At 44.4% G+C, this 20,897-nt stretch overlaps 3 protein-coding genes across 3 annotated transcripts in view; 1 reads left to right on the top strand and 2 right to left on the bottom strand.

Moving 5' to 3' along the window:
- Nucleotides 1–20,897, bottom strand: part of LOC116825933 (zinc finger protein RFP-like) — a 469,299-nt gene that overhangs the window by 6,715 nt on the left and 441,687 nt on the right. The window lies entirely within an intron of this gene.
- Nucleotides 1–20,897, top strand: part of LOC116830653 (E3 ubiquitin-protein ligase TRIM11-like) — a 394,044-nt gene that overhangs the window by 140,350 nt on the left and 232,797 nt on the right. The gene's annotated exons all lie outside the window — the stretch shown is intronic.
- LOC116825574 (butyrophilin subfamily 1 member A1-like) overlaps nt 1–20,897 on the bottom strand; it is a 58,994-nt gene that overhangs the window by 6,715 nt on the left and 31,382 nt on the right. The window contains exons 7-11 of the mRNA XM_075071606.1: nt 10,031–10,147; nt 7,984–8,331; nt 5,618–5,899; nt 4,168–4,272; nt 3,414–3,434 (exon numbers count right to left, since the gene is read on the bottom strand). Of these exons, the coding sequence (XP_074927707.1) occupies nt 3,414–3,434; nt 4,168–4,272; nt 5,618–5,899; nt 7,984–8,331; nt 10,031–10,147 (873 nt within the window). The remainder of the gene's footprint in view (nt 1–3,413; nt 3,435–4,167; nt 4,273–5,617; nt 5,900–7,983; nt 8,332–10,030; nt 10,148–20,897) is intronic.

Here is a 20,897-nt window from a genome sequence, read left to right as displayed (position 1 = left end):
TTATTCCATTGCTCCACTACCCTGCCTGTTAGGAAGTTTTTCCTAACGGCCAACCTAAACGTCCCTTGTTGCAATTTAAGCCCATTGCTTCTTGTCCTAACCTCAGAGGTTAATGAGAACAATTTTTCTCTCTCCTCCTTGTAACAACCTTTCATATACTTGAAAACTGTTATCATGTCCCCCCTCAGCCTTCTCGTCTCCAGACTAAACAAACCCAATTACTCTATTGCTTACCAATTAATCAAATAAGCTTTTTGTGTGAAATTTATCCAGGTTAGTTTTTCCTCACATTTGATAAAGTTATATCCCCCTCCCCATGAGAATAATCATCAAAAAATATGCAAACAAACAAAAATGTGTTTAATAAATAAATAAAAAGGGTACATTTAAAAGCAAACAACTCCACAACAATTAAACAATCTGCCTGTGATTGAATACACCAGTTTAAAACCATGCCCTTTGGACTTCATGGGGACACTGCCACTTTCCAGCTGCTGTGTCTGCATAGGTCCAACACGGCCACCTCCAATGACAATATCATCTACAGTGAGAACTGGGCCAAATATATGAAGCACCTTACTGTGGTATTTTGGGTTCTCAAGGAGGGAAGTTTGATGGCCAACCCAATCAAGTGTCAGCTGGCCACCCAAGAAGTCACGTATCTAGGGTACGCTGTGGTGGGTGGGAGAGGGAAGCTGTGACGTTTGGTGGAAAAGTCCGAGCCCTAGTGGCCTGCGAGATACTACTAACGTTTCATCCCAAACTCCATTACCATGGCTGCCTCTTTGACCGATCTGGTTAAGGGCACTGCACCCAAAAGGATCCACTGAACCAAAAGCTGTGACAAGGCATTTTGGGCACTACAAGACCTGTTGACCCACAAGCCAGTAATAACCACCCCCCTGCCCCCAGCCCTGCAGATCATGCTCCAACTGGAGAAAGGGCTGAAAAGGGAGCAACCCAGCTCAGAAGAGGGAGGCACAGGAGGAGGACAGACCTACCCTGAAGGTTACTGACAAGGGCACTGGAGTAGCCTCCCTGAGGGACTGACTGCTCGCTTAGGCCTGGTTGGGGCTGATGGTTTGATGCCTTTTCTTTTTCTTTTCACATTATCTTGGACTTGAAGCTGGAGAAGCCCAGCAGCCGGTAGGAAGTGACCCAGGGAGGGTTATTTGGAGGATACCTTTGGGGGCCAGACACTGTTGACATTCCTAGGGCACTGGATCAGAGCAAAGTGTAGTGGGTGGACCCGGGTTCCCCTATCACTGCCTACCTCACTGCACCTCTGATTAAAAAAGGGCCAGAACTGCAAGACCTGCCCAACAGGAGGCAGCATTAAGTGTGGTAACCACTAGGCCACCTAATCCACCGATGCATAGATGCCAACTCTGTGGGTGCTCCAGGGCTCAAGCACTCATGGGAAAAACAATAGGGGGTGCTCAGTGCTCACCAGCTGGCTACCGATCAGCTATTTGGAGATGGACCCGGGGCTGGCTCAGCACCCAGGGACTGTGGCACCACCTGTACTTCACCCCTTCCTTCCTCTGCTCCACCTCTTCCTCCGAAGCCCCTGCCACTCGCTCCTCTCTGCCTCCTAAGAAGGTGAGAAGCACTTGGGGGAAGGGGTGGAGAGGAGTGAGGATCTGGCATGTTTATTATGAGCTTTCCTTCCCTTATGTGTTGTTTCTCTTTATCATCAAAGTTAAAGCCGGGTGATTATTTCTATTCAATTTTCTCTTTTCTATTGCTTCCCCACCAGCCCAAATAAGATATTGGCATGAATTTTGTCTAATTTAGATTTAACCCAAATTTTATTAATCTAGATTATCACACCCTGTCCTTGGGCATATCCCCATCCCAGTCAGGAAAAGACGAAAACTTCTCTGGGCTCAACTGGCATTAAACAGGCATCCTGCGGGGCCTACTCCACTTGGAGGAAATGATCTTGAAAGGGAGAGTTTTTCACGGGAAGGGGGGGGCAGGCTGCTAGAACTCAGAGGTAGCTGATTCTTACAGCAGAGCCACTGGAAGACAACTTGTGAACCTCTGTCACTCACAAGGGTCCTTCAGACCAGGTACAAGCTGACTGCAGCAGGGAGCGATTGAAGATAAACTCTGTCTGGGATCTAGCTATACTGAAACTTCTGTCACAAATCCATTTGATCGGTGCTCCACCCCCAGCTTTTCAACAGTTTCAAGACTCTTCAGTCTGCCAGACACCCAGGAGGAAGAGAGAAATGCCTAGGGAAAGCCATTTTCCTAGGTGTTTGGGGCGGCCACTCCAGAGATGGTTGGCAGGTCCAGCTATTTGGAGGCAATTCGGAGGAGAGTCCCTCACTCCCGGTTGGAGCGAAGGACCTCCCGCTGAATTGCTGCAGATCACTTGGAGCCGGCCCTGGGCTTCACCACCTCCTTAGACTGGATCTCTCGGCCTTCAGCACTCCTGCTTTGCACTGTGAGCTCTGTTCAGTGAGTCCAGCTGAGATATTCCTGGTAGATACTTTCACACTCTTCAGGGATGAACGCACCTTACCAAGTGTTTGCAGTGGTAGTCAAAGAACATTGTCAAAACACTCGGGTATATTAGTCAACCGGACACAGCGTAAGAAGGTTATCATACAGAAATGAAAGTTAAAGCATAGACCATTCTGGTCATCCCAGAGCCCAGATTCTGTAGTGAACCCCACTGTTCAAGCTCTGTCTGTTTCTCCCTCTGACATCCTTGTTCAGACTCCAGGTTAGAGCCCTGACTCCTTCCAGCAGCCAACTCCTATCTCCCACTTCACACCTCTCCAGTCCTTTGTTCTTGAGCTGGGGAATGTTGCTCAGCTTCCCTGCTTAGATGTGAGGGAATCCATCTCTCTCTGGGTTGTTGGTTGCTAGGTGTTAATATCCAGTGACTGGATTTGCCACTGTCTTCTCAGATGTTCCATTGATATGGAGACTAAGACCCATAACACCAGTACTGATGTTTCTTGGCCCAAGAGCAAACAGTCCTTTTCTCGTCACTGGGTTACAATGTTATATATAGAGGAAACTGAGGCATACATAGAATTTATAAAAATATTGCAGAAAATTCTCTCTTCATCACACCTTCATTGACAAGCCAGACATCTATAGATTCTTCTGAAAGACTCTGAGACTGAGGGCTGGTCTGCCCTGAAAACTTACACCCTCAGACATGTAGCTATGCCAATGTCACCCCCTAACTGGAAGGATTTTTAAAGGGAGAGGGTTCTCTGGAAACGTTCAGTCAGGCCCTAAAATGGTCCCGCCTATTACACACAAACCAACCCTCTCCAGGCCAACATACACAACGAAATAAAAATAAATCAAAGAAACCAACAAGTCTATATACAATTTTGTGACTAGTCAAAATTTGTATTTGTGGAAAAAGGGAAATTGAAACTTACCAACTTCTTCTGTAAGTTTCCCTTAAAAATACAAAAATAAATATAAATTATTTCCCACTCCCTACTTCACGAAACAGTGTTAAAAGTCTACATCCTATAGGTACAAAATTCACTAGGAGCATGGAGGGACAAGTCTAATTTGTTTGGAAATTGGGCAGACATTCTTTATGGACAAAGTAAACCCAGAGCATGGACAGCTGTGTCTGAGTTATGTGACAGTTGATATTTTTTTCCCCCTAACTGAAGAAGAAGTGTGTTCATTTACTGATTTACCACAGAAGCATTTCTATTGGGCCTAGCACTGTAATATCGAGGTGCACGACACTTTGTTAGCAAAAAAGATCTTTGATGTACAAATATGAGAGGGTAGGCTCCGCAGAACCTTGTCTCAAGCAGGACAGAGACAGACAGTGATAAGCCCCTGAGAACTGGGAAGAAGGGGAGATGGAGGACTGAGCAGAATATAGATGTATCTGCTATGATCTGATTCTTTGGTTCAGTTCTATAGCCTAAGACTCTCCTCCCTCTTATTTTCCCACCCCCAACTCTGCCATCATCCTCTATTAATACCCCTACCTCCCATCACACACACACTCTGCCCCTACCCTCTATTAATAAAGTCACATGCATTCTTCTTCTTTATTTAGGACAAGATCAGCAGATCACATGTTCTTCTAGTATAAAATTCCAAAATTCCTCTTATTTATTAGAATAAAACCTTTATACACAGTATATTTCTCCCTCTCATATTTACCTTTCATTTTAAAGAGATAAACAGTGAGGCCAATGAAACCAAACAAAATCACCAGGATCACACTGAGAGCCACCATCCAGGAATTCACCCTTGGGAAAAATGGATCTGAAAAAAAAACCACACCCAGAGATTGCCTTTGTTTGGAAGCAGGGATGAAAATCAGATGTTTTTATTCCATACAAATACATAAATAGTACCCAGCAGGATTTCTGTGAGATAAGAGTGAAAGAATGGTCATGTCTACACTACACAAAATACCAGAAAATGAATTTTAAAATGGCTCCATTCAACACAGATCTTACACTGATTTATCCCGGAAAAAATAGACTTGATTTGATCCATTGCTATTCAGAGAGCCATAGAATTCAGGGGTAAATTCTCTGCTCATAAAACCACACTGACTTCAACAGGATTACACCAGCAAAGAATGAAATCCTTAGTGTTCAGCAACATTCAGAAATTGTCAGATTAATTAGAATATTTTTGAAAAAATCCACTATTACCCTCCCATATTTGAAGGAATCACAATCACAATTTCTCCAAACAATTCTGTAGCCAATGAATTACTCTTCATTTACTGTTCTTGTGTTCACAGTGATTCAGACATCCACCCAGGATGGAATTTTTGAAATGTACCTAAAGCTTTCTCTGCCCAGGGTTTGTGCTCTGATATAATCAAACTGGGGCAACCCTCTTATGTGGCCATTCTTAAATTGGTTGAAGAGTTGACCATTGGTTGAAGGGTTGCACCAATTTGAATAAATTGATGCACAAAACCTTAAATCATAAATCAGCTTAATAGTGCCCTACCTCCATTTAGCTGAAGTTGGTAAGGAATTGACTGGAGCTAAAACTATACAGGGCACTCTGAAACTTATATGAGTGTTCACCCAAGCAAGTATCATCAATTAATTAAATAGTTAATTAGTGCAACTTTTGTGTGTAGACAAGGGTAAAATGAGTCCCTTTGTGGATCCAGACCAAAGTGACTTAAGGAGCGCAAGTCCCATTGAATATCAGTAGAAAGAACATCACTTGACTGAGGTGACATTTCATACAAGTAATGAATAATGAGTTAAATTTACCACATTAAAAAAAAATTATTAAGCTGAAGTTAAAGTTGCAGGAACATACTCTGTCAGTGGATTGAGTGAAAGTTTCTTCTCAAAAGGTTGGAAGTTTGTGTCTGTATGTGCATGCTGGAGTATCAGGAAAGTCAAACTTAACATTAAATGTACATGAAACCCAAAACTTTGATAGACTGAATACTCACAATGAAGGGAACCAAATTGCCTAAGCTGTGACCCTGTAAAGATACCAGCCTCCCATCTTCTGTGTTTGTATGTGGATTATGAAATATCCACCACAGACATTTCAGTTCTTGTTTTCCTATATTTTGTTTTGTTTCTAGTGGTGGTGAGATCAACGTGGGATTTGGATGGTAACTGACCTGCTATGTACACTGCTGATTCCTTTTCTTGATTGAGAATGGCATTCCTGAAGCAACAGGACAAGTTTTGGTTTGACTGTTCTGTTATAATGATTGCAGTTTCTGTTTCAAACAGGTTGTTATCCACTCTGGATGTTGTTTCATAGAGTGATGGTAAATGTCGTCCATTGAGATCTTTCCACAGCACCACAGGCTCTGGGTACCAACCAGCTGATCGACAAACCACTCGGATCCCTCCATCCTGGTGACCCTCAACAGAGATGAGAGGAGCAGAGCCCAGACCTAAGGGGAAAATACGTGAAGGTGTCAATTCCATTAATTAATTTATAAAGCAGAAGGGATGAGGAACAGTTTTTGGAACCCTTACTCACACTAGAAATCACTAATTCATGCAGGTAGTCAGTAGAACAGATAAATGAATACTGGAATGGTTGAAATCCCAATATTAATGGACACAAGAAACATAAACAAATATTTAAAATAAGTTCACTGAGTAAGTGGGAGATATTGTTGTCTCAACACAGAAGCAACTGAGTGCTGAGCACCTTTGGAGATATGACAACGTAGATACCTGAATAGGATCTGAAATTTTGAAAATCTGATAATTAGTGCATTGGATAGATATATTTATTATTTAAAAAGTCTAAGTGGCTTCATGGTTGCATTGTCAAAGCAGCAGGGGAGAAATGCTAGGCTTTGTCTAAGAGTGGTAAATACATAATTAGTAGTATGATTATGGTATGATTATGATATAATTACGTTGCATCTTATACAAGATGCGTCATGTAAGATGTCAATGGAAAAGGTATAATTTGCTGAGTATGGTTATCCTATTTGTATGCATGTATCATTTTTGTATCTGGAGTTATGAATATTGACTATGCATCTGCATTTCAAATGTGCTTGTCCTGGATAACATCCACAACTAGCCTTTCAGGTACAACAGTGAAGAAGCTAGACAGTGCTAATGGCCAATCAGCAAAACAATAGGGCATGGAAAAGTCCTGTTCTCACCGGGGGATACTTCAAACAACCTATGGATAATGGCTGCCATGACTCATCAAGCATGCAGGGGTATGTGACTAGATCACATGATACTGAACTCCATTTTGGTACCTGTATTTTTCCACAAATTGGGCTGGGAACCTGGCTTGGAACAAAGGGTTCCTGCCATATGGAAGAAACTATAAAAGGGGGAAGTGACATCACCAACAGGCCACACTTTCCCTGCAACCCAACATCTGGATATAGCTCTGGAAGAACACAGACTTTGAATTGGGGAAGTGCTGTCAGGAAAGAAGGACCTTCTGCCTGTGTGTGAAACATCTACAAACTGCTTGTACTATCTAACAGGGTGAGACACTGTTTGAGTCAAATCCTGTGTAGTATATTAGGCTTAGATTGTGGTTTTGTTTATTTGCTAAGTAATCTACATTGATCTGTTTGTTATCACTTAAAATCACTTAAAATCTATCTTTCTGTTCTTAATCTATTTTATATTTTTACCTAAAACAGTGTGATTTGAGTGAAGGGTTTGGGAAAAATCTCAGTTCAGTTAACAAAAGTTTTGTGCATATTCCTCTCCACATTGAGGGAGTGGCGAACTGTGTAATTGTAATAATCTTTACTGGTCAGACTTTTGACCAGGGTAGGACGGTACAGCTCCAGGGTCCTAGGCTAGAAAGCTGGGGGTGTTTTGGCTGAAGCCTCGCTATTGCTGGTTCATGAGTGCCTGGCTAGATGCATTCATGCACACAGCTGAGTGTGGTCCCTGCCTGTGGATGTTGGTGTGAGTGCAAGTGTGGAGGGCTCTGCAGCTTGTCACAATGTCACAGTGCAAGAGGGAACCCAGATTGGTGAGACAGAAGGCCTAGCTGTACCCCAGTTCCAGGTGGCACCCCAGGGGGAATCCATCACACCCACCACCACCATCACCATTATATAGTCTCAGCAAATAAAAACACTGCATTTGATATTAACTACACCCTGAAGCAACAACCAACAGTGAACTGATGAGAAGGCCATAAATTTCTGGCATTCCCACCTCAGCCACACATCCTAGAAATGACTGCAGAGCAACTGGAAGGCCATATGTGTCCAGAAGTCCTTTCCCTCTTAACTAAAGACCACTTTGGGGTCAATTAAGATTGGGCAAGACAGTGCCTTGGACATCCTGAAAATGTGTTTAATAACATGTTGGGAAAGTTTCCAGCATATTTTCTCTAGTATGAAAGTGGCTGTTTGCTGAAAGTTAGACACAGTGTGTTATTGTAAAATATTGCTCAAGCAGGGAGTCATGGTTGTTGTAATAGGAAAGAACGAAGCCTGCAAACCGCACAAAGCTAAAACTGTCACAAGCTACTGACCTGCTACTCGCAGTTCCAATACTGTTTCTTCATAAAAAGTATCTTCTTGAACAAAGCAGTGGTATTGTCCTTCATCGGAGAGTCTGATATTGGGGATCCTCAAGGGAACATTTCCATCTGTGAGTCCGGCTTTCAAAAGCTCTGTCCTTCTCCAATACTCTGGCATCTGCCCATCATACTGATCCTTCCCACCACGATACAGGTGCACAAAGGATGCAAACTCAGATCGGAACCATCTCACCTCCATGTTTGCAGCGCTCATTTGGGGGGACAAGAGACAGGGTAACACAGCTTCCTGACCCAGGACAGCAGTGACAGGATCACGGGGTCCAATCACTGTGAACTTTGCTGGAAAAGGCACCAGGACAACAACAACAAATAGTAGCTCAGAGGAAAGAGGGAATTTGATATGAAGGACGCATCCAACAGCTTCCATTTCACACAAACTTTCCAAAAAGTTCAGCCAGAGGCAGACACTCGACATGGAACATTTCAGCCTGAATGTTTAAGAGAGAGCAGTGCTCATGGGCAGCAGGACTGGGGCTCTGTGATAAGAGCACTCAGCCTCGGCGTATGGCACAGGCACACAGCACTGAGATGGGGTGTGGAGACAAGTTTGGCAGATGGCCAGGCACAGCGCATGGGACAGAGTGGGGAGCTGAGAATCAGTAAGTTCAGTGCATGGCACAGGCACACAGTGCTGACATGGGATGGGAAGCTGATGATGGGTGTATTCAGTCCATGTCACAATCACACATCAGAGAAACTGAGGCAGAGAGCTGGGAATGGACATGCTCAGTGTATAGTTGAGACAAACTTACTGTTCAACAGCCCATTTTTGTAAGTTTTCTCAAACTGACACGCTTACTGACATTGTCTTGAAATTTGCTAGGCCTCAGCAGGAATAGGGGTAGGGTTGACCAGCCATATTTGGTGTTCTTTCACCAAGGTGTTCCTGAGACATGGCCATATTGCTCGAGTCAGTTGTTGGACTATTATGGTTCAATACTTCACATGCTCAAGAGACCAAATAACCAAACTTAGCGAAAATTATTGCCTAAAGATAAAACAGTGCGCTACAAAAAGGAGACATCCGTACCCTCCTCCTGCAAAGCAATTTTTATCTTGCAGGGTGCTCACCTTACACACTTGGTGTGCTTGAAAAATACACCCTAAACCCACTTATACTTTTAGCATGGGTGTCTACAAGTGAAAAAGCACTTTATACATCACCTAAGATCCAACCCACCAGTTTCTTAACTTGTTGTTCGGTAGCTCCATTAACCCTTTTTTGGATACCACATTCCAAACCAGGTGGGTGTAAAGGTACATCACAACCAGTGCTAGGACACATCTTTCATGGCTTTGATAGGCTTCCTATTTTCTGTTGTGAACACCAGCTTCAGATTTGTAAAGTGTTGTGGGATATTAGATATTGGTGAACAGAATTATGGGAAGAGCATAATACAGTCAGTTAACTTAACTTCCAAACACTCCCTCTCTCTCTCTAATGTATATTAAATTATGTGCATGGTATATTATACTGTGCACATAATGCCTCATAATATGGTGTATCCTATACCTATTATATATGTGTTAGCAAACAGGCCCAATTAAAAAGTCACATGACATCAATATATTCTGGTTCTTCTTATGTTTTTGTGCACATGTGAGTCTCAAACTATGGCTCTGATCTTTTTTACATCTGAAACCCACTAAGTCATTTGATTTTATTATTTATTATTATTATTAAACTCTTCAGTAAGTGTCCACCCAATGCTCTGGACATCTTTTAAAAATACTCATGGAAAGAAACTGATCTGTGCATGATCCAAGGAGCAAATAAAATAACCCAGCAGCAACACAATCAGAGCACAGCACAACAAATCAGAGCAAACAATGAATAATGAAGGTGCTGATCTTGCTGTGTGGTTAAGTTTACAAACTGTGAGTAGTTACATTGACTTTATGTCAAGTATGTTGTTAAGAGACTTCAGGGGCCTAAATAAATCCTCTAAGAAACAGCAGACACAGGGCGGATTCCTACCTGGTTCCGTCTTGTGAACGTAACAAGTAAAGAAGAAAACAATAAAACCAGGGAGAGGGGAGCTGGCTCTGGAGCTGTGGAAGGATGAGAGAATCTTCATCTTCATAGTAACTTGATCTAGACAACAGGAAGGAGGAGGAAAAAACCTCATCATCATGACCATAACACTGACTAACATTAAATCATTACAATCAAACATTAAAGAGGACACAGTAAATCAGAAAAGAACAAATACATTGTTAAATGAACTCTTTCATATTATGGAGTTAGAACAGCCATTCAATTACAGTTGAAAATGTGTTTCCTTTAGGACTCTGATTTTGTCCCATCCCTACAAAATCCACATTAAAAAAAAGTCAGATCAGTATAAAAGTTTGTAGTAATTCCATCAATGGAGAAAAAAGTTGTAAGGAATGAGAAACAACGTGTGTGTGTGTGAGAGAGAGAAAGATTTTTCTTTTTTTTTTACCCAGTTTTTTTCTTTCAACAGAGGCAAAATGATTCAGTCCCATAAACAAAGTTATTCAGCAACAGGGACCATAGAGAAAGACACTTCCCATGAACTTGGATTTGCAAGAGTTTGTAACTTACTTTATGAAACAGAAATATGCAATGAATTAATTCATAACAAGTCTCCCTTTGAACGCATTGAGAGTAGGATCAGGTCCATTTTTCTTGAATAAAGTATAAGAGCAAAGAAATAAATCCTTAAATCAAATAGCCAGAATAGTCTAGAGTTATATTACAATGAAAGGAGAGGGGAAAAGAGCTCATAGATCATTTTGAATATATAGTTCAAAAGCAAAGTTTGTATTCAGAGTAATACACATTTATCCTGGGATTATTGGCTCATTTTGCAGTTAATAATTCACACAGGGAATAAATGTCTGCTAGGAGATATCAGAGAGCAAGGGAGATGTTTAAGTGACAGAAGCTCACTTACCTGATACATCCTGGAAATAAGCTTTGGAACAGTTTTGAGCTCTCTCTGGTGTTCCCAGGTTTTCTAAAATCCTCATTCATTCTCCTCTGGTTAGTTTACATTGTCAGTGACTCTTTCAGTGATGAGACTGAAAAATTAATTCTTACTAAAATATTACAGAGACAAAGAGCTGAATCCTGGTCTTTCCTTCTGTATTTCTGTGAAAATGGTGTTTATTTTTTGTTGGACTCTGAAGTGAAATGTGTCTCTCTCGATGCCTTCACCAAACTGGAAAGAGAAAGTAGAAAAGGAACTGGAAAGCTACGATGATTTCAGTCCATATCATACCCTGATTATCATTTGGAGATAAGGATCCTCTCCCAAAGAAGTCCTCCTATCATGGCAGTGTTGGTGGCAGTAGAGTCAGACATCCAAGTGTCCCAGTCTGGCTGAAGGCAATGAGAATTCTGAAGAGGCTTGGCTTCCTGCTTCTCGAGAACTGCTCAAGACTGTTATAATAACTATTATATTTTTCATCTCATGCTCCAAATGGAAACTCACCTTTTAAGTACTTAAGCAGCAAGCAAACTTTGTACTGCTACACTGGAGGTTCTGGTGAAGCCAGTGTCTTTATCGCTGTAAGGTTGAAGGTTAAAGCCCAACCCATCTCTGCTCTCAGATAGAAGTCAAACAGGGATCAAACTGCATTAGTTGATTCTAGGTTCTGTTTGGTCAGCAGACATAGTGCTCTCCTTGTGACAGGATCCTCGTGGTACAGCCTGGAACTGGGGGTACTGCTATGCCCCCTTAACTCTCCAGCCTGGGTTGTCTCTCTCACAATGCCTTGCTAGTGACAAGCGGCAAACCCCTCCAAGCGCTGCGATCACTCAGCACAACAGTATGTGGAGCCCCACACGCATCTAGATTGTCTGAATGCTCCCAGAGCCACTCATGAATCACACAGAGAAAGGCATCAGCCAATTCCCCCCAGCTCCCCAGCCATACACCCCAGAACTGTACTGTCTTGCCCTGGTCAGAAGCCTGACCAGTGTAAGTTTTTTACCCAGTCCATCCCACCTTCAACGTGGAGAAGACACACACTAGTCTTTGTAAACTGAACAGAGATTTCCCAAGCACTGGAACCAAAACACACTGTTTTAGGTAAAATATAAAACAGATGTATTAACTACAGAAAGATAAATGTTAAGTGATTGTCAGTGGTAGGCATAAAAGTTCAGAGATAGTTACTAAATAAAATAAAAGGTAAGCGCACAATCTAAATCTTAAACCTTATTACACTAGGCAATATTTAGATCAAGTAATTTTCTCACCCCACTGGATGTTACAGTTCTTAATACACAGGCTTGTGTCTCAAGCCTGGGACCAGCCTCCTCAACTGAAGTCTTCATATTCTCAGCTCATAGGTGCCAACTTTCTAATGTGTCAGGGGATGCTTCCCTTGGCTCTGCCCCACATCCTGTCCCCACTCCAGTCCTTCCCTCAAGACTCCACCTCCACCCTGCCTCTTCCTGCCCCATTCTACCCCTTCCCACGATCACACCCTGTCCTCGCTCCCCCTCTCCCTCCAAGTGCCTCCTGCATGCCACGGAACAGCTGATCCATGGCGGGTGGGAGGTGCTAGGAGAGAGGGGGAGGTACTGATTGGTGGGGCCTTTGACAGACGGGAGGCACTGGGTGGCAGGGGACACACTGATGGGGGCTGCTGGTGGGTGCTCAGCACCTCACCATTTTTTTCACACCCATGGAGTCAGTGCCTATGTCTCAGTTTTCTTGTTGCTTCCAGTGCTTTCAGGGGAGGAGAAAGGCAAAAGCATGATGCCACTGTTCCCTATTTTATATCCTTAGTCCATGTGCCTAGAAGACACTTGCCCAGATATGGCCTGGTGGGCTTTGTGGAGTCACAGGGTTGAGCAATCCCCCTGGCATGGTCTTATGCAACTGAGTCATCGGGTCGAGAAGTCTTCACTGTGTGATGCTTGCATAACTGTCATTGAATTACAGCTCCCCTGTTGACTAGTGGTCGTTTAACACCCTCCTGGGTGGTGACCACAACCTTTATAGTAGAGACTCCAAAATTCAGAGCATATTTCAGTAATAACCATACAGCAAAATCTCATCACTTCATATACATTAACTATATACACATTTGAACAGAATAACAGGTTTCAGCAGATCATGACCTTCCATGTGATATCTTACATGGCATTCTTGTATGAAATATCACAACCAAATGAATGATGAAGGTGAGGGTTACAGGGTGCTATTTTGAGGTACGGCATGTCACACTCCTGTCTAAGTTATCACCACAGGTTACTGAATCCATGAATCACAACCCTTTATATTCTCTTTATTCCTTTACAAATGGACAGTGCATTCGCTGGGTCAGACCCAGACAATCACAGTGCAATATTTGTAGAGGGATATGCAATGGTTTCCCATCAAGTCAACAAGACTTGAAACAGCATGGAAGCCATGACTGTATAGACATAGTTATTAGAGAGACAAGGTGGATGAGGTCATATCTTTTATTGGACCAACTTCTGCCGGTGAGAGAGAAGCTCTTGAGATGCACAGTGCTGGGAAGATACTCAGAGGTCACTGCAAAATACAAGGTGGAACAAATTGTTTAGTCTAAATAGTTAGCACATATATGGGACCATTCAAGGTAGAGTGGCCCACTAACGCCTTTGCAGTCATAGGACAAAGGTGGCGGGGAGGAGTGAGTTACAGATTTTTGTAATGAGCCATAAATCCAGTGTGTCTGTTCAGTCCATGATTTTCAGTGTCTAGCAGACTAGATTTACAAAATGCTCCCTTTTGGTGGAGAGTTTTCAACTTCTTCCCAAAGTCCCCAAACCTAATTAACTTAGGCTTTGTCTACACTAGAACTTTTGTCAGTCAGGGGTATGAAAAACACCCCCCGACTGACAAAATGTTACCAACAAAAAGCACGAGATGCTCTTCCAGCGACAGAGCTACTGCTGCTCATTTTTGCAGGTGATGTTATTTTACCAGCAGAAGAGCTCTATCCCGCCAGCAAAGAGCGGCTACACATTAAACCTTACAGCGGCACAGCTGTACCACTGTAAGGTCTGTAGGGTAGACAGAGACTAATTCTGTGTCCCTGCCACCCCCACATCTGTCTTTCCCCGCAAAGGTATTATTTCTACCCCCTGCTCAGTGCCCACATCTGCCTCGCAGGGCCTCTCTGCTCCTCCTGCAGCTTCAGGGGTTCTTCACTCCTCTCCCTCTCATTCCTAGTGCTGCAGGGAGGGAGGGGGTGGAGCTTCCAGGGGCCATAGAGATGAGGAGACAGAGGGCTGGGTATATGGGAATCCTCCAGGGTCCCAGAGATTGGGATGATTGAAGCTAGAGAAGTCGTCTTTTTTATTCCCACTGGGCTACTCCCAGCACGTCTCAGCAACATCGTCTTGAGCCAAGATCCCCAGAGTCCTGCTAAACCATAGAAAGCAGTTCTCCAACAGAGGTCCAGGGTGCCCTGAGGGGCCACGAGCAGGTTTCATGGGGTCCACCAAGCAGGGCCGGGGCATTAGACTCATTGGGGCCCAGGGCAGAAAGCTGAAGCTCTAATGCACAGGGCTGAAGCCAGGGCCCCAGGCCCACCACCCGGTGCCGAAGCCAAAGCCTGAGCAACTTAGTTCTGTGGGGCCTCAGAAAGAAAAAGATTGAGAACACCTGCCCTAGAAGACAGTGACAAACAGGCTACAAAGGCCTTGGGGCAATTGCACTGGCTTCTCTCCTTCCATCAATCCCTGCTCTCTATGGTTTGACAGGGCAATGCACAGAGCATCCAGGTTCATAGACACGGCATGGTAGAAAGGAACAGGAATCATAGAGACTGGGGTGTGTGATGCTAGAATGGTGGATTTCAGGTTCCCCAGTGAGATTCCATCCTCCCCCTGCCCTGTCCCGGGGACACAGGCTGAGCTGGGCTCCCCACCTCACCCAGAGCCAGGGTCAGATTCTCTCCCCAGGGATGGAGTCCAGTGGGAAAGTGAAGATCGGGGCCTCGTCGCCAGCATCGATAAATGTCATCTGCCCCCGGTCACAGTCCAGACAAACCCGGATCCTGCTGGGGGCCCGGCTCAGGGGCAGGGAGGTTGCAGGGGAGGTGAGAGCCTGGAAATCATCCTACTTCCTCTGCACAACCCAGATCCCCTTCTTGGGGTTAAAGGTGATCTTTCCATTCCTCCTCACAGACTCTCTGACCACTTCATGGCTCTGTATCCCCCACCTCCCACCTCCATCTCCCAGCAATGTTTCCCCAAGGTGAATCCCTCACAGCCCAGCACACAGGGCTCAGTGTCAAATCTCTCTGGGTTGTTAGGCAGATCCTGCCAAGTTAATCCACATCTCACACTTTTCCGATCCCCAGACAGGATGAGTTGGGGATGAGCCGTGTCTGGATCCGAGTCACGTTCTTGTGGAAGAGAGAGAATCAGAGCATTAGGGGCAGAGCTCGGTCCTGGGGGAGGCTGGGACCATTTCTCACATTCCCCAGCAGCCTCGTCCTGGCTGGGACAGTCCTGGATCCCAGGGAGCTGCCTCTGTCCTGGGCACCTGAGACTGAGCAGGGATGTCACTGCAACTCCTCAGCCTGTTTAATGGAACCCACTTCACTAGTTTCTCATTCATTGCAGAGACTTCAGCTCCACCTGCAGGGGCTGCTCCATTCCCAATAGCAGAGAAACAGCCAGGAACTAAGGTGTCAGACTCTTCCAGTGAGGCGGGAGTACAGGAGACAGTCTGTGTAATGGGATTTCATTAGTTTCTCATTTATTTGTAGAGGTTTCAGCTCCCAGCTCCCCCTCATGGGGCTGCTCCACTCCCAGCAAAGAAAGTTTTAGTGAGGAGGGAGCAGAGGAGGCAGGTAACAACTTTAAACTCCCTCCCCTAAATACATCCTCCACTCCCAGGCCAGTGAACAGAGAGGAAGGTGCAAAATTGCGGAAGAGCCACAGTAGGAGGTGGCATTGGGTGAGGTAGCCCCATCCCCAGCCTAGAGAGAAGGGAGAAGCTACCAGCATCAGAGGGAACATCTCCCCTGTCCAAGAAGCCACTCCAATGGGAGAGCCCAGCCCTGCCCACAGGAAAGGCAGGATGTTGGAGAACAGTGATGAGGAGACCCCCCTGCACTGGGGTAAAGCAGAGGGATATGTCAGCGCTCAGGGCAGAGAGCTCTGTTTGGGGGCTGTTCAGTGAGTGTTTCTGTTCAGCAGCCTGGGCTTGAACTCAGCACTAAGGTTGGTGTCAGGAGTGTTTGTAGTGACTTCAGCTTGGGATTGCCTCACTGTTTAATGATTTTATTTTTCAGGGCTGTGTGTGCTACAGTCTCCATTGGTTTGGTTGGTAACTTTGGCTACACTCTCTTGAAGATGTTTTCTCTGGAATTTTCTCATAATTTAAAGACAATCTCCACCTGCAAACTCACCCTCTCTGTGCGCTCCGAGGGGTCCCCTGTTTTTGTCTCCAGTGCAGATAGCAGAATGTCTGGAGGGGGAAAGGATAAGAGAGATGAGATTTCAGGCTTTCATATTTATAGCAGCATCACCACTCCCAGATCTGTGATTTAATTATGACAGAGGAACAGACCGAGAGGCACAGAGACTCACTCAGATATTTAATATAAACTAACCTGAAACCTTCTATTTCCTCTCTCATTCAGGTGTCTTCCAGCAATGGAACCAACATCCACGCAGCCTCACAACAATCCCAGGACATACCACATGTAAGAGAGACTTACTTTTCCCCTCCTTATCCCCTCCCACCCTTCAGACCCCAGTTGGTTTGTCTCAGGCCAGGTCTACACTGCGACTTTAAATCGGTTTAATGGCCGATATACCGATTTAACGCTGAATCCGTTCACACGACGTCGTCATTAATATCGAGTTAAACGGCTCCTTAAATTGATTTCGGAACTCCTCCCAAACGAGAGGAGTAGCGCTAAATTCGATAGCGATAACTCGGATTAGGGTTCGTGTGGACGGAAATCGACGTTATTGGCCTCCGGGCGGCATCCCAGAGTGCAGCACTGACCGCTCTGGACAGCAATCTGAACTCGGATGCAGCGGGCAGGTAAACAGGAAAAGCCCCGCGAACTTTTGAATTACATTTCCTGCTTGCCCAGCGTGGAGCTCTGATCAGCACGGCTGGCGATGCAGTTTGAAATCGAAAAAGAGCTCCAGCATAGACCGTACGGGAGATACTAGGTCTGATCGCTGTATGGGGAGACAAATCTGTTGTATCCAGCTCCGTTACAGAACACGAAATGCCAAAGCGTTTGAATAAAAAACTCCAGGATACACAGCGCTGTGTGACAAGCGTAACGGGAAGCCAGAGACTCAAATGGACGCTCATGAAGGGAGGGAGGGGGTACTGAGGACTCCAGCTATCCCACAGTCCACAGCAGTCTCTGAAAATTATTTGCATTCTTGGCTGAGCTCCCAATGTCTGTAGGTTCAAACACAGTGTCTGGCGTGGTTCAGGGAACAGCTCCTCAGTTTATTTCCCCCCACCACCACGTGAAAAAAAAAAGGGAAAGATTGCTGTGCTATGGCGTTTGCTCAATGCACTCCGCGAAAAAGGCGCCAAAGGGTTGTCTGCTGCCTTCACAAAGGGAGGGGTGAGGCTGTACCCAGCACCACCCGGGGCAGTGTTTTCTGCCCCATCAGGCACTGTGCTCTCAACACGGAAGTGGGAACTATGGGATAGCTGAGGAACAGCTACCCACAGTGCACCGCTCCTGAAATCGATGGTAGCTTTGGACCATGGATGCAAACAATCGATTTCGGGATCCCACTGTGGACGCGCTAAACCGATTTTATTAGATCTGTTTTGTAATATCGGTTTAAGCTAATTCGAAATAATCGTGCAGTGTAGACGTACCCTCATTCACTTACTGCTTTTTGTAATAACTTAGACCCAGAGCCTCCAAAAACTTTGGAATAAAAGTAACTTTACCCACTTTGGTCCCTTTGACTCTAACGGGATGTTCAGAGGTTGTGAAATCCTTGCTCAAATTGTGAGCTGTTGGGTTTGTTTACTCAGCGTCTCTACAGAGAGCAGTGCGATGGGGACCTCAACCTCCACAGGCAGAAATAGGAATAATAATAAAATCATTTGATCCATGTGGAAATTGAGGCAGGGGGAAGGTTGGCTCACCCAACCTTTTACAAGTACAAGGGCTGGATTCACCCTTGTACTTGTAAAAGGAGAGATGCCAGAGATTTGTCGCCATCAGTCACACTTCTTCATTCTGCTGCTGTTTCATGTTTGATTCCCCACCCCCCCATGGAGAAGAACATCAGACCAAGGAGTTGGTTAGTATCAGGTGACCAGGCCACCTGACTCTGTAGCATCCCAGCGTCACCTCTACAGGATGGCCAAGTCTTTCACAGTCCATTGTCTTTGCTGATGGGACATCAAGCCCTGTCTGGTTTTTCTATTGTAGTCCCTGAAGTGTCAGCAGTTGGAGTGACATAAAACAACAAATTTGAAATACAGATACATAGGTCAATATTCCTAATTTCATTTACAAAAAGGATACATGCATACAACTGGGATAATCATCTTCAGTAAATTATACCCCTTTCAATGATATCTTACATGACCCATCTTGCATAAAGTATATCTCAGTTGTCATATTCAGATCATAAACATATTTTCATAAAGCATATGGAATATTATGTTACATTTAAATCAAAGTCTAATAAGTTCTCATGCAGCATTGTTCTTACTGTGACTATTGGTACATTTTTCATTATCAGCAATGGACATAAAATCTAATCCTTCCAAATCTAGTAATATTAAATTCCAAGGACAAAATCTTGGTTAAGCTGGTATCAGTGTCTCATAGGCCTGATTCTCATGTACATGAAGGCAGCTGTGGCTCAGTGTAAAGGAACCTCAGTGTCACCAACACTCATGATTTTATAATGAGTCTTATGATATTTGGTGTGGTTGTTAAAGCCCCAGCTCCTGGAAGCATGTGACGAGGTGAGACTCTCGGCTTTTGTTCCCTAAACAAAGGAAGTTTCTAGCTTTCTTGATTGGAGAGAAAAACTTAATAATATGATCCAAGGGCAACCTAAAGGTCTGATAAGCCAGATGGAAACTAGAAAGAACCCAACATTTATTATTAACTATTATTTTTAAGTCTCATGGTTTTTAAGGCAATGGCATCATTTCAGGGGTTCTGACTAATGATTTTTAAAAGTTTGGAGTTGGCAATACTGTGAGAATTCAGGTCTTAACTCTCTACTCACTACCCATGGAAAGCCCTCTAATTTAGTGCTATCATTTATCTAAAACAGCAGAGTTAATAGAAAGGGAAGTAGACAGAGAGGGCAAGGTGTGGGAATGAGCATGGAGCTGGGCTGTGGACCCGAGCAGCAAATGAGCACAGCTCCCTGGATTAAGGGTGAACTAAAGAGATAAATTAGGATGTTCATTTTTATATTTAGGTCCTTAGAGCCTTTGCTGGAGACAAGAGGTCTGAAAACACAAACTCATCAATGCCCATGCAGTATGGCCAGTACCAAGTAATTAAAAATCATGAGGTTGGTTAAAGGAACCATGATGGGTTTTCTTGTAAAAAATTACATTCTGGACATTATTTGTCCATTATTTGGAACCGGAAGCTCCCACGTACCCCGTGGGGAGCGCACAAAATGCCGCCCCCCGAATTCTGCCTAGGGCGCCAGAAACTCTGGCGCCACTCCTGTAAACACAGAGGCTAAAAGGAACACTTTAAAGACATTCTCAAGACAAACATCAAGAGATGTGGCATTGACACCACACTCTGGACGACAGTGGCCCAGGACAGGATAACTGGCAAAGACTTGTCGGAGAAGGAATGTCCATTTTTGAGGAAAATCACTTTGCTCTGGTCTAAGAAAAACACCAGAAAAGAAAGGACAGACAACTCTCACGCAGCAACAATGGCCCAACCCTGACTTCCAACACCACCTGCGACGTCTGCCAAAGAGCTTGTGGCTCAGGGATCAACCTCCTCAGTCATTAAAGGACCCATAAAAAAATAAAACGTGTGAAAGAGATCATCCTCGACCTCGAGGGAATGTCGACGAGACGAGGGGAAGATATGGCATTTGAGAAGAGCCACTCCAGTTCAGATGGTGGAACATCTTGGAGGGGTGGCAGGGAGGAGGTGGCAGATTTAATTTAAAAGGCTGTCTGTCAGGTTTTACCTAACATCTGGAATGGTATTGAGTACTTAACAGCAAGTTTTCAGTGGCCCGGTGCGCACCCTCTATGAAGAAAAGGTGACAGGAAAAACAACTCTCAATATGGCTACAGAGGACTGCTCCAAAATACGCTGTATTAGCTAATTTTTTATAAATAACCTCTACAAAACACACAGGTCAGAGTGACCCCAACTAATCATCACTTTTTCTAGCTTTTAACAAACTTTCATAAAAATATCAACAAGCATTGCTAACAATCTTAATCATAACAATACTTCTATACCAAAGGTGCCCAAACTCAAGGTCTTCATCCACCTAGATTTTCAGTCTCAGTTGTTGACTTTTCTTTCCTCTCCTCCCATTCTGATTAGCAGCAACTGCCAGCCAGTTTTGACATTGCCTCTAAAAGCCTGTTTTTCAAATTAACCCTTAACTATGCAGTGTTCTATTTTATTAATTCCTGGTGACTGAATGCACATAAAATGGTTGCATGTAGCTTGATCAAAATCTGAAGAACACCCCCCCCCCCCCTCAAATCCAGGGTAACATGATGATCCTAGAACTGTCCACGCACTGCCCCACAGCCAAGAACACCTCAGCAGGGTTACGGTTGTTCTGGCCTTTCTGCCTCACAGACCCTCTGGTGACCCCACAGCCCAGGATCCCCTTCCCCACTCCACCTCCCAGCAATGTCTCCCAA

The sequence above is a fragment of the Chelonoidis abingdonii genome, chromosome 12, assembly GCF_003597395.2.
Source record: "Chelonoidis abingdonii isolate Lonesome George chromosome 12, CheloAbing_2.0, whole genome shotgun sequence".
NCBI lineage: Eukaryota > Metazoa > Chordata > Testudines > Testudinidae > Chelonoidis > Chelonoidis abingdonii.
The sequence above is the reverse complement of the archived record's forward strand: the minus strand, read 5'-3'. Positions and strand labels throughout refer to the sequence as shown.